This window comes from Zootoca vivipara, chromosome 5, assembly GCF_965207765.1.
Source record: "Zootoca vivipara chromosome 5, rZooViv2.hap1.1, whole genome shotgun sequence".
Lineage (NCBI taxonomy): Eukaryota > Metazoa > Chordata > Lepidosauria > Squamata > Lacertidae > Zootoca > Zootoca vivipara.
This window is the reverse complement of record NC_142588.1, coordinates 41,739,305-41,753,384: the sequence shown is the minus strand read 5'-3', so window position 1 is coordinate 41,753,384 and position 14,080 is coordinate 41,739,305. Positions and strand designations below refer to the sequence as shown.

The following is a 14,080-nucleotide window of genomic DNA, read 5'->3' as shown; positions in this document are numbered from 1 at the left end:
TTTCTCTAATAGGAACAATGACAGGGTTTTGCCACATGACATGTTCCTGGTTTTGCATTGCAATTCCAATCTCTTCTTTTTTATTTAAAAAAAAAAGCTGATCCAGAGATACATCCATAGAGAATGGGTGGCTAAATCCAAGGCTAAAGATGATATAGATCTGAATACCAGCTGCTGGGGTCAGATAAGAAGCAGAGGTGTGAATAGGAGAATGGGGACAAAACTAGAATTTAGGTGGCTCTGGCTCTACCAACTATTGGTATCCCTTGTACTCTATGAGTACCAATGAGGAGGAACCACCACTGATAAGAAATTAGGGCTGCTGCTCTTGTGCCAACTTGCTTCTGTGCTTACAAGATTCACATGGCTGAACACTGGCAAGCAGTGAGCAGGACGAGAGAGATCTTTGGCCCAGTTAATGAGGGATCTTCTGTACTTAACCTGCCTGCCACTGACCTCAAAAGAGTATCTGATGTGTCTGGAAAGGGAGTGAAGTGTTTTGAGCAGGGTTTCCTTCCACACCACCCTGCTCTGTCATCGTTCAATTGACCTATTTACAGGTAGGTAGCCGTGTTGGTCTGGTGTAGTCGAAACAAAATATTTTTTCAGTAGCACTTTAGAGACCAACTAAGTTTGTCATAAGTTTGTCAACCAATCATTCAATTGGTTGGTTAATTTTGTTCTTCTTCTCTGGCTATGGGCCTAGGGCCTAGGCTCTCAAGTGCATATGCAAATGTCCTGGGTGAGTGTAGTGACAGCAGGGGTGGGGGCAGAGATGGGGAAACCCTCGATTATGAATCAGACAACATGCATTTAAAGGCAAACCTACGAAAGTTGCAGTTTTCGAAACAATATGCACATTGAAAGAGAGCCATCCTTAGAAATTCACACTTCACTGAATTTACCAATGCATTTCTCCAGACAAGTAATATGTACAAACAAATGCATAAACTTGGGTAAAGCACAGCTTGACCCTTTGCAGATCATCACTAACTTTTTTCCAGGCATTATTGGAACACTGTTTTCCTCTCTATATAGAAAGATTATCAACATCTACTAGTGAATAAATATCAACAATAGACATGAATAGAAGTTGTCAGCCTAATATGTTTCCTCTTTAAAAAATACCACACACAAACATATCTAATACACACAAAGTACTTGATCTATTTTACTATCTTACTGACTATTTTATTTTGCAATTGGTCATGTTAGAAACCAGAACAGATATAAGAAAACACTATTCCACCTAGCAGTGAGGTGAAGCTGGAAGGGCAAGCCATGGTGATACTTACAAAGCAAATGCCAGTAAAAATAGTATAAATCTTTCTTCTTTTTGCTTATAAATCCTCCTCTTCTTGCCATCATTTTCCTCTCCTCATATAATTCATTATATTATTCCTATGTATTTTTTACCTACACTTCATCATACAATCCCAAGGTGGATCTCTTCCATCCTCCATATTTTTTCATTATCTATTTCCATTTTTCTGCTTCCTCTTTACTTTTTTTTATCTCACTGCCTTTTCTTCCAGCCTTGACCTTACTTGGCTTCTTGGCACCTGGTTTCTTGGCTTCTGCCAACCTGGCATTGCTCCATGGCCCTGAGGTACCACACGTGAGCTCTGCTGATAAATAAATCACTCCACCTCCAGCCTGACAAAAATACGTCTACGAACCTTTGTGGTGTGTGAGAAATCCTCAGTTCACCTTCCTGTGAGAATATAATAGATTATGAGACCTTACACTGAGCCAGATGAACCGCACAATCTTAGACATGCCTTTTGATTGAGTTCAGTTGGGTGTATTCTCAGGTAAACAGTATGAATTGCAGTGTTAGCGAAGCTAACCTCTCGGTCCTGCTCAGGGCTGTGGAAGCATTGGTTTTGCAGCTGTTGTTGAACTCCAACTCCCATCAGCCCCAGCCAGTACAGATAATGAGTAGGGATGGTGGGAGTTGTGGTCCAGCAACATCTGGCGGGGGCAAAGTTTCCCCAGTCCTGATTTAGCTGCTTCCTTTTTAGCAGGGTCAAATCACTCCATTAGGACAAATGAGTTCTCTTTCTTCATCTCTTCCAACTGTAGCAAATGTAAATAATTTTCCTACCATCTCTCAATCATGCTCAGGGTGGTTTCAGTTTGGCATGCTCAGCTAAGAGAAACTCAAAACCCAATCAACCACCACCATTGCCCAATCCATAGCTGCCAAGTTCTCCCTTTTTTTAAGGGAAATTCCCTTATGCTGAATAGGCTTCCTCGCGAGAAAAGGGAAAACTTGGCAGCTATGGCCCAATCCCCTTCTTGTAATGGATGATGGGCAGCTAGCTGCATAAAATGGAAAACCTGCTCCAAAGGAAGGAAGAGAAAAGGAGCCTTGCTGGATTTTTGATACTTTTATTAAAGGCCTATGAATAGGGTAAGCTTTACTAAGGTAATTTCACAGAAGGTAATTTTGCTGTGTTCCAGCAAAAAAAAACTGCAAAGAGTCTTGTGGCACCTTAAAGTCTAGCACATTTATCGTAGCATATTGTAGACTACAACACACTCTTGAGTTGCAGGTATGTGGTTAGAGTGGGAGGAGTATTGTAAACAGTGACGGTCAGAAGGAAACAAAATACAGAAAAGTACAGAGGGCGATAATTTTCATTCTTAACAGTAGCAATTCACAAAAAGAACAGTTGTTGATAAAAATCCATTTCGATGAATTCACTGGAGCTTACCTCTGAGAAAACATGGAAAAGAGAAAACATGCACAAGGTGTCCTACCGCCCTTCTGTTGTGCCGTAAGAGGTTGAACATTTTAAAACAATTTATGAAAACCTTTTTAAAACTCCACACCACAGACAGGGTGAAGAGTTGTGTTGTTCACTGGTGATATCGTGGGATGGATCCAATAGGTGCCATTGGTACTTCCACAACTACATTGTATATATAGCACAGTGTACTGGGAAGATGTAATTTTGCCACCCAGAAGTGCTACCTTGGGAAAATATTTCAGAATCCAGCCATTCATCTGGGAACAACTGCACAGTTGTGCTTAAGTCATCCCATTCAAATTATTGGGAGTTCTTTCCATGTAATTATGGGCACCCCAATAACTCTTTGTCCCCTCTGTTCTTTGACTCTTCGCCCATCTTGGCAACATGTAACCATGTATTGGAAAACTGTCTTTTTTAAAAAAAGAAATTGTGCATGTTTTGTATGAAAGCAATGAATCAGCTGTTGCAAAATCTCTCAACAGCCAGGTCCAGGCTGACATCAATGGGAAGTTGCTTCTGTAATTCAAACTGAGGGATTGGACTTGTGGTGTTATCTAAACACTGACCTTTAGCCTGTTGTTATATAGCTAAGTATCTTATCTTATCTGCTAAAACAAACAGAAAGCAGCATATCATCATCATCCAGGCTGGAACTGCTCCAACCTAACAGAGCAATGAATGATATGCAGTATCTTGGATACTAAGCTACCGGTAGCATTCAGTCTTTCACCATCCTTGAAATCATGTGCTTGGGGTATGCACCCCACACCCACTTTAAAAAAAAAATGAAAAAGATTTGAAGGAGTACAAAGTAAGAAAGCACAAAGAAGGACCAGTGTGTGGAAGCTGGAAGCAAGGCTGGGTGACGGAGTTATGTCTGATTTCTGTTTGAATCCAAGGCTGTGGCTACGGGAGGAGCAAGACCCTCTTGGGGTCTTAATGCTAGGAACTCCTCCATTGTAGGTTCAGGTTGTATATGTGTAAATAAACCATATATCATAAGGACACCACAGTCTCCGCTGTCCTTCATTCCAAAGGAAACATCAACCCTGGGTTAGTGCCTGGAATCCCTGGTCTTTCACACCACTCAGAGATTGAGTGGTTGCAACAATATTATTCTGGATACACCTGCTAGTAGTTGCAGATGTGTTGCCCTGCTTTTCCCACTTACTCATCTCATCAAGTGAGGCATGATTAGGAGTAAGAAAAATCTAGGTTTTAAATGAAATCATCTTAAGAAATTAAATTAAATTGAAATTAATGTAAAGAAATTGTCAAATCAGATTATCCAAACATTAAAGCAATCAAATTGCATTTAAAGAAATTGCATTTAATTTAACTAAATCAAATCACATGTTAATAAATTACATAGAAAAAGAATTGAATTTAAATTAAAACAAAATCAATGACATAGAAACTTAAGAAACATAAAAAGTGAATTGCCACTCACAGTCCTGGATTTGCTGGGAAAGGTGAGATACATTGTCTTTGGAAAGAGGGATCCAATAATTATAATAGCTACTTGGGAAGAAATGCATGTTTTTAAAGTTCATAACCAATATTTAAAAAACCCAGATAAACAAAACAAAAAAGAGAATGTATCACACCACCATTAGTTTCTAGTAAGGACTGCACCAGATGCCCATATTCAAATCAGTTACACACATGCAAAAAAGAGAGAGAGAGAGTTATGAAACCTTTGGTAGGCAGTAGCATTGGGGGAGAAATTCAATGCAGTTTGCATTTAAAGGCAAACATAGCTAATATGCACTTCCCAAATCAATTGGCAACCCAAAGCATAGCCATTATTTAGAATTCACACTCCACCAAATGTTGCAGTGCTGTTCTCCCACCAAGTAACATGTACCAAAAATGCATATACTTTAATAAAGCATGCAGAAAAATGCATACATCAGTGAAAAGAACCTTTAAAATGCATTTCATCAGGAGAAATTGTTTGGCAAAAAAAAAAGTGGGCATTAAGTGAATTGCATTAAAAAATGCATATACTATGATACATTTCCACTAAAGTCTTATGAATATTTATTTATTTATTTAGTCATTAGTTTGATTGATATACAATGCACTTTTCTATTGAAAAGAAAAATCAGAGTAGGTTGAGTTTGAGTATTTCTTCTTCCTTGGAAATTCCAGCCCCAGCTGGCTGCCTGTGCACATAGACAATTGAAAAATGCTGGCGAATCCTCATGAGGACTTTGCAAACTGATGTGAAAATGTAGAGAACAGAACTTAAGATTTGAAAAATGAGAAACAGAGAGAAATCAAATTGAACAGATTTTTCGGTTCCTAGAAAATGGGGAATAACCAAACCATCATTCTCACCTCCCTTACCTGTTGAAACTTACCCTGTTGTGGACTCTCATGGCCAGGATTATTTAATCATTTGTTGTGGAAGATAAAGCAAGCAGTGGCTACTGTTTCTAAAGTTTAATCATGTACCTAATTCGTATTAGACGAAAAGGAAATAAGAAGTTGGGTAGGAAGCATACCTTTAATGTAGTGCAGAGGTTTTCAACCTTTTTGAGTCCATGGCTTCCTTGACCAACTACTGTACATTCTTTCTGTGGCTCCCCTGTGGGGAAATGCACTCCAAGCCTCAGAAGCCCAGTTATGTCACCCCTTGCCTGCAGAACCAGCAGCCTCTCGCCCTTTTTTTTGAACACCCACCCTTGGGGAGAGTTCCCTTAGCCTCCACTCCTCTCCCCTCTCCTTGGGAGTCCTCTGGGCAGCCGCTGCTACTGCCCCCAAGAGAGCTGCCTCCTCACATCGCCCCACAGGGAGCTGGGAAGAGGATGCCCCCAGCCTTAGCGGCCTGACGGAGACTGGTCAAAGGTGAACATGAAGCCAGCATCTTACTCACATGGAGTGGCAGCAGCTGGTGCCGCTGGGCCTGCATGGCAGAAAGGCTCCCCTTTGGTTCCGGGCACTCAGCTCCCAGATAGGCATTGTACACAGCAAGCAGAAGAAAGGTCGGCCTGCTGCCTGCCTGGCCTCCGACTGGTCCATCCATTCCCAACAATAGGGGCTGGTGGACTGGCTGGCTGGGCTCCCTCACCCACTTGCTTGCTTACTCCGAGGCTGCCTCAGCTCCTGGCAACCAACACCCCCTAGCCAGCCCCAGAGGCACCGTTCGCCTGGAGTATTGTTTGCAACTCAGAAACAGACACTCAGATCTCTGTTCAGTTATGAACTTCCCTGCATAGGCCTTGGTAGACCATGGTATGTTTCACTAACACACTTCACGAGGTTAAAAGAAAAAAAATTAATCAAAGAATTTTTTATGGGTCCTCGTCTCCATTTAAGGAATAAGTGCATCCATTGGATTTCCCACTAGAGGGCATAGGGATTATTTCATTGAAGGTTCTGAGGAGTAGCCTAAAGATTAAATTTCAAGTGCCAAAAGGGTGGTAATATTTTCCGCTGCAGCAAAAGCATCGTATCTTGTGACACTTTAAAGACTAACAGATTTGTGGTGGCTTAAGCTTTCACAAACGGATGAGCACTTCATCAGGTGCGTGGAGTGTTATATTCTCTGTTGGCAAATAAATTTACATGCATGGATACAGAAAGTGAGAGAGGGAAACAGCGAGGCCAGGATATTCAGTGTAGAACTGCTGTGGCACATCTATGGAAAGCCCAAGTTGATACAAGTTAAGAACAGGGAGTGATCTATGCTGCGAACATTTGACTTTTGCAGAGAATTCGCAGGTGCACTCGACCTCGTACATTTCATAGCCTTCTGGGACCAATGTTTACCTCCCCTCCCGCCGCCGCTGCCGCACCAATGTGTGTGATAATAAACTTTTGTATAGCATTTTTCAGTGCTCAAAGTCTTTCACGTGTGTTTATCTCGTTATAATCCTTACAACAACCCTGTAAGGAAGCCCACAGTATTATCTAAAATGTTGCAAAGTAGACTGAAGGAGGGGGAAATTGAGCCTGGGTCCCTTCACCACTAGCCACAGGGGCTATGCTCTGCCATGCTGTTGGAGGCAGTATGCATCTGAGCACTAGTAGCTGGAAATAGCAGGAAGGGAAAGTGCTCTTGCATTCAGAACCTGCTTGGGGGCTTCCAGTAGGCAACTGGTTGGCTACTGTGAGAACAGAATGCTGGACTAGATGGGCCATTGGCCTAATCCAGCAGGCTCTTATTATGCTCTTATGAGGGAGTGGCTTGCCTGGAGTCATTTAATGTGTTCATGATGGCAGAGGCAAGATTTGGACTTGCGGATTCATAGCTCATTCTCTTATAGTGCAAGCTTATGCATATCTACTCAAGCGCTAACCCCCACTGTGCTCAGTTGGCCTTACTTGCCAGGTAAGGGTGCACAGGATTGCAAAACCATTTTTCCGGGGTTCTAAAATGCATTGGGAGCTTCCATGAATACAGGAGCACCCCCACTTCAACTGGAATGGTGGGGGCACAGGTACTTCTTGCTGCTGTGCTCATGTGGAAGAGGGTTTTTGTTAAGGCTGCAATCCTAGCCCCCCCCCCCTCACTAGGGAGTAAACCCTATTGAATCCAGGAAGATTTTTGAGTAGACATATACGTTTTTGAAATTAAGTCTCCCCCCCCCACTTTTTAAAAAGGAAGAAACAAGCAAATTATGGGGCTAAGACAATTGTCCATCCAACAAAAAAACTGTATTACCCTAAAAAGTGCCCTAAAAAGTCTTGGGCACAAACTTGAACTGAGTACTGTACCACAAAGGGCCAAGATGAGCATGATCCTCAGGAGTGAAAAAGTTGGACCCTAAAGACAAAATCTGCAGATAAGTCTCATTGGGAAATGGTTTGAATGCATATTCTTCCAGAAACCCAAATCAATACTGTATTTTTGTCTTTGTTATAGGGTCAAATGGGAGAAGTCCTTACATTCTATAATGTCTACATCTTTAGCACACATCTTGCCTTATTCCAGGAGCTGCCAACTGTTTAAGGCTGTGAGCACATTTTTCAGCAAGTGCTGTGAGCACCACCTGCTTTGGCCACCTACAGTGGGATTAATCTAAGCCTTGAAAAGTACATATAAAGAGGAAGTGGCAAGGAGCAACACTTCCTCCTTCAGCACTATGTACTTTTCAAGGTATAAAAAGGCAACCATAATTTAGCACCTCATGACCAAGGGGACATTGAATGGGAGATAGAGGATTTGTTGAGCACTCTTAAGAGCACCATTGTACCTATGGGCCACACTTGTGATGCCTGCTTTATGTATGCCAAGTAAATGCAACCTGTGGTTTCTGGGTTAGAGTTAGATACATGTTGAATTTCAGGATACAGCACACATACAGCCTTATTTTTTAATGTAACCGTTGCCTGCCTTGGCTGGTCAGCAGGATGGTAGCAATAAGGCACTAGCACGAAAGGAAGTGTGAGTTGGTTAAAGATCTGCAGCCAGTTTATTGTAGTGGTGATCGCTCTCTTCCCACACCAAAGGTAGTAAAACATTTGCAGTATCTTATAGTGTACTTGGTGCTATTCCTGTCAATTTCATATGAGGATACAATTTTTATGTATGAAGTATATCTTTATATACTTTAAACCAAAACAAAAAACCCACAATACCTGTTCTTGTACATGAACAAAACCTTTTCAGATCATTAAACTAGAATGGGATCTCTACTTTGGTTGAGGTTGTAGCCTGTAGCACGCTTATGGTCCAATCTTATGCACAATTATCTGGGAGTGCAGTCCCTTGGACAGTGGGATTGGACTTGTAAACATGCATAGGGTTGCACTTAACCCACTATAGTTCTGGTTACAGGTAGGTAGCCGTGTTGGTCTGGATCGAAGTAAAATAAAAAAAATTCCTTCAGTAGCACCTTAAAGACCAACTAAGTTTTTATTTTGGTATGAGCTTTCGTGTGCATGCACACTTCTTCAGATACAGTGAAATGGAAGTTTCCAGGCACTTATGTAGAGAAGGGGTGGGGAGGGGTGGGGATGCGGAGGGGGGATCACTCAGAAGGGTGGTGGAAATGGGTGATTGACTGACTGATAGCTGTTGATGACCGCAAACGACTGCAAAAATCTCATTATACATGATAAGCGATCTTCAGCCATCTCAACCCTTGCTTTTTCATGCAAAACCATTTGCAGTCGTTTGCGGTCATCAACAGCTATCAGTCAGTCAATCACCCATTTCCACCACCCTTCTGAGTGATCCCCCCTCCGCATCCCCACCCCTCCCCACCCCTTCTCTACATAAGTGCCTGGAAACTTCCATTTCACTGTATCTGAAGAAGTGTGCATGCACACGAAAGCTCATACCAAAATAAAAACTTAGTTGGTCTTTAAGGTGCTACTGAAGGAATTTTTTTTATTTTACTTAACCCACTAGTTACTTGAACGCCACATAAGGCTTATACCGCCCTCTGGTGGCTCCGGACCTACCACCAAGCAGGAAAATTTGCTTTTAAATACAAGGTCGTATGCAGTCCAGTGCACATTTTATTAAAATACTGCCTTCATTTCCAATCTACATTTTGCATATTCCACTGTTACACACATCCTGTATTTCTGCCTAGGAGTAAATGTAATGTTCAGACAGGATCATGCAGCATGGGTACGCTATAGTATGCATACCTTAGAATGCATACTATGGACTGGTCCAGTATCTAGCCAATCTAACAAGGGTGGGAACTGAATTACAGTGGCTCAGTGCATCACAGGGCACTAGATAGAAACAAGAGGGGGGAGGAGAACATTATAGTGGGGGAACCTTTGATGCCCTTCCAGCCTGTTAAATCCACATTTGATTTGTGTCTTCTTTCATTCTCTATAGAAGAATCAAAAGGAATAGTCCTATACATATCAAATATACCTGCCCTCTTATTTCTGAAATAAATCCATATTCTTGCATTGAAACTCACTCTGGTTTCCGCAAATTTAAAGGAGCTGATGAAGTTTTGCTTTTGCTTTTTTTAAAAAAAAAGTTTGGGATTGGGATGTATTCCCGCCCCCTTCTCTTTTCCCACCCAAAGTCAAAACTAAAAAAAAAGGGGGGGGGAGCACCCATAACTAGGTAATGGTGACCACAGGGTGGAATATTAGAGGGCATGCTCATAAATAACACTTAGGAAAACAGACATTTCAGCAGATGGAATGTCAAAACTGGATTTCCTTGGTTTGCTTCAACTCGGTAGAGGGTTTGCTCTTCACTCCCGCACAGGGGACACCTGCAAACCCTGCAGGGAACAGGTTCCTCTTATAGGTGAGGGGTATAAAAGGGGGCCAGGTACGTGGGGCTAAAAAAGGAGGGAAAGGGTCCCCCTCCTGCAGCCAGAGGAAGGGGAGCTGCCCCGGGGAAGAGGACGTTGGCCGAGGCGTACGAGGGGAAAGTCTGGTAGGCCAGGCTGCTGGGGCCTGGCGGACTGGGGCTGCCATCTCCTCCCGCGGGCAAGGCGCTGTTCCCAGGCTGCGCAGCGCCGTCGCCTCCGGAGTTCTGTTTCTTCCATTTGGTCCTTCGGTTCTGGAACCAGATTTTGACCTGCGTCTCGGTCAGGCTGAGCGACAGGGCCAGGTTGAGGCGCTCGCACACCGATAGGTACCGCGTGGCTCGGAACTTGTTCTCCAGAGCCACCAGCTGCTCGTAAGTGAAGGCCGTTCGGGCCCGGCGAGGCTTGGCGCAGCTGGGCTCCGCTCTGCGCCTCTTGGACGACGGAGGTGGCAGAGGCGAGCCGGGATCGTCCAGGTCCGACGACGAGGAGGGAGGGAAGTCGGGCGAATGGAGCGGCGCGGGGCCCGTTGCCAAGCGGCCGCCGTCCCGGCCCGGCTCCTCGTGCTCCGGTGCCTCCAGGGCGGCCGCTTCGCTCTCTGCGCTGCTGCTGCCATCTGGGGAGACACACAAGGACAGAATGAGGCGAGGGGCCTTTCCCGACCCGCCTAAGGGCCGCTTCCCTGCCCAGAAGCGGGTCCTCTCCGCCTGGATCCGCATCGCAATCTCCGCGTAATTGCCCGATGGAGCGGACGCTGCATTCAGTTCAGCCCCATCACACATTGACTCTCTCTCTCTCCCTCTCTCTCACACACATACACAAACACACACAAACGGTTCGGAGGGTCTTAGCCCTGGAAACATGCGCAGCGGCTTAAAAAGAAATTTTGCGTATAGAGTCAAATAAAGGCCAGTCACGAGCAATGCTGACTTTTTAATCAGTGCCGCTGAGCATACGCAGAGTTCCTTTTCCCCGAGAAGTTGCCAGTGTCCCATATCGGGACGTACAGGGTGCCAGGGATGAGGGGGAAACTGTCAAATAGGGCGCATCCCCATTGCTGGACCCTTGAAAGAACGTTACTTTCCACATTCCGGGGTCTGGTCAATAACTGAACCAGAAATGGACAAGTAAAAGAGGATCTGGGTTCTAAATGTGCTTTCCAGGAAGATAACCCCCTCGAAATCAGTCGGACTTCAGAGAAAGCATGTTTACGATGTGCGCGTTAAAATGAACATGTTTTTCTTCCAGGGATCTAAACACGTCGTCGTCTGTCCGTCCCCCCGTCCCCCCAGCAGAGATTCACTTTGCCCCTTCGCCTTCTGCGATCCTCTCGGCATCTCCCCGTCCGGCTTCTGATGCCTCCTCTGCAGGGACCTTGATTTCAGTTCTAGGAATGCCTGAGCCCAGGTACTTCAATAAAGGTGTTTCATAGAATCATAGTGTTGGAAGGGACTCCGGGGGTCATCTAGGCTAGCCCAACCCCCTGCAATGGAAGAGTCTCAACTAAAGCATCATGACAGATGGCCATCCAACCTCTGCTTAAAAACCTCAAAGGAAGAAGAGTCCACCACCTGTCGTGGGACTGTCTTTCAATGTGATATGGAGGGTGAGGGAAACTACTCCTTTTGGTGTGTACCTAAGGGGGCTTCTACCCAGTAAGACAAGAGCTTTGATGGGCACGAGTGCAGTGCGACGCTTAAGGGTGTCGGACTATGATCTGCGGGGGACCAGGGTTCACCAATGAAGCTCACTAGGTCTCCGTGGGCCAGTCACTTGCTCAATCTAACCTACCTCACAGGGTTGTTGTGGGGATTAAATCAGGAGGAGAATTGAGGAAGAGCTGGCATATATATATATATATATATATATATATATATATATATATATATATATATATATATATATATATATATATAAATGGACGGGACGATAAGACAACACGCAAGACTGTACATAACGTGAGTCATGAATGACGCGTGTCTGCTTTACCGCCCCATCAAAACTTGTCATTTCTTAGGCAGCCCCTTCCACCAGAATTATAATCTCAGAACTGGGGAACTAATTATGGAAAACTGGCAGGAGGAGATACAGATATTTTTAAGAAGGAAAAAAAAGTTAAGAAAAGTTTTTTTGTTTTTGTTTTTTAAGAGAAGTAAATCCTCCACCTTCTCGCCACCCCACCCCCACCCCGCCCTCCTTCCCGTTCTTTTCCATCTTCTTTTTCCCCGGCCGCACTAATAGAGTTTCAGATTTGTGAAGGGGCGGATCGATAGATGTCATCTATTAAAGGTAAGTTTTAATCGAACAATATTAGGATCAGAAGGGGGGGAAGGGGTTTGAAGTTGGTACCGGCAAGCTGTGGGAAGGAGATACGCGGGAGTCGGTAATAGGATATCGATCAAGGGGGAGCGAAGGCATCCTCTGGTGGGGGAGGCCACAGGAACAATTATCTCGCTTGTCCTTCGCCCGGCGCGTCCCTCTGCCAATCAGGCTGCCATCCGGCCAGGCTGAGCCGAAAACAATCGCGCCTGGCTGCAGCTTCCCGCGCAGACCTGGCTGGGGGCGCGGCGAACTCCGCCGGGACTCCGCCAGGGGGACCGCGCTGCGCTCGCCGTGTCCCCCTTCCGCCCCTTCTTAAAGGGGAAACGCAGCCGGGCCGCGGGGCCTGGGCAGCTGCGAGCCTGCGACCTTCCGCGGAAGTGAGAGAGGTGAGTGAGGATACACCTCGTCCGTAATAATAGCTCAATCCAGGCGTTTAGCTCCGCCGCAGACCCTGTCTTGAATGCGAGGAGGATTCACATGTACACAGAAATAAAAAGCAAAAGGTGACTTCCTTCACCAGACGCTGGAGATTCGTCATCCACAACATTATCGGTATTTTAATTCATGGCAAGCCCTGTGTCTTTAACAGGTGCAGATGGGGGGGCGGGGATTCAGCTTGCCATCATTGCAGAAGCTTCACCGGCTGAATTTCCGCGTTGTCTGCACGTCTTCACGGCAGACGGAGGCCGCTGCTCCCGCGTCCCACCACCCCCGTACATATTGGGTTAAGAGTTTGTTTTAAAGTTATGTTAAGCATCCCCCGGGGGTTAAAGTTTTACCAAGGAAAAGCAGCCTTTCCGCGCTCTCAATCAACAAACTGGGGTTGGACTAGATGACCCTTGGGTTCCCTTCCAACCCTACCGTTCTGTGAAACTGAATTCAAGCCAAGCCCCGCTGCGACCCACAAACGAAAAAGTTAACCGTTGCTGCACATCATTCCCACGCTTGGTGTCCCATCAAGAAGCACACGCTACCCTGCGGTTCAATAGCCACAGATCTATAGGGCGACCATATATGCATGGGATGGTGAATCCCAGTAAAACACTAGTCCGCAATAATCTATCAAAACTTTTAATGGGTCACACAAGCCTTTTTGTCCCCCCCCCCCACTACCCCCTCTGGAAGTTATGCTAAGAAAGACACCTGGAAGCATCTTTTGCCGCTTTCCAGAAATGAGCCAGCTCGGAAGTTTTCCTGAAACCCAGCCAAACCGCGCGGATCAGATAAAAGTAGAACGCGCCGCCTACCATGATATGCCTCTAGTTTATTCCTCCTGCTGCTCGGGTGCCTTTCCGCGTCAACTCTTCCCAAACTTTTCTCCCGCTGCCCCGCGTGGGGGAAGCTCTCCCTTCTCCCTGCTGCTGGGTTGCTCTTCCTGGTAAATTTCTGAGGATCCAGGATGTCTAGGATGGAGAAGGAGATCTTCGTGTGGATGGGGGCTCCTTTGGCCCCACTCTCCGGACAGTCCAGCATTCCCCGCTCCGAGTCCCGGGTAGATCTGCGACGGCCCAAGCTTGGCAGCAAATGCACGGCCAGGTGAAAAGCCAGCCCCGCTTTCCCTCGGAAGACGCGCGGCTTGAGCCCGGGGGGAGGCTGTCCATAAGAGGCAGGAGGGTCTCCCTCGGATGCACCCAGCGCGGACTTCGGAGTGGTTTGTCTGGAGAGAAGGGGAATCTCCGGGGTGGGTGGGGGGAGAGAGGGAGAGGAGAAAGAGGAGGATCCAAGATTAACAAGCGAAGGAGGCTGCGATTGGAAGGA

General features: G+C 45.5%; 1 protein-coding gene across 2 annotated transcripts; it reads right to left on the bottom strand.

Annotated features, from left to right (window-relative positions):
• Positions 1-9,283: 9,283 nt before the first annotated feature.
• NKX1-2 (NK1 homeobox 2) lies at positions 9,284-13,795 on the bottom strand. Of its 2 annotated transcripts, XM_088669895.1 has the most exons (3): positions 13,625-13,795; positions 11,304-11,337; positions 9,284-10,598 (listed from the first exon to the last, which is right to left on the bottom strand). In XM_088669895.1, the coding sequence occupies exons 1-3, from the start codon at positions 13,793-13,795 to the stop codon at positions 9,991-9,993; spliced, it is 813 nt and encodes a 270-aa protein (XP_088526021.1). In that variant the 3' UTR covers positions 9,284-9,990. The 2 variants fall into 2 exon arrangements, with proteins under 2 accessions (XP_088526021.1, XP_034994416.1); XM_035138525.2 differs by lacking the exon at positions 11,304-11,337 and having other exon boundaries at positions 9,284-10,616; positions 13,570-13,795.
• Between the last annotated feature and the right edge of the window lie 285 nt (positions 13,796-14,080).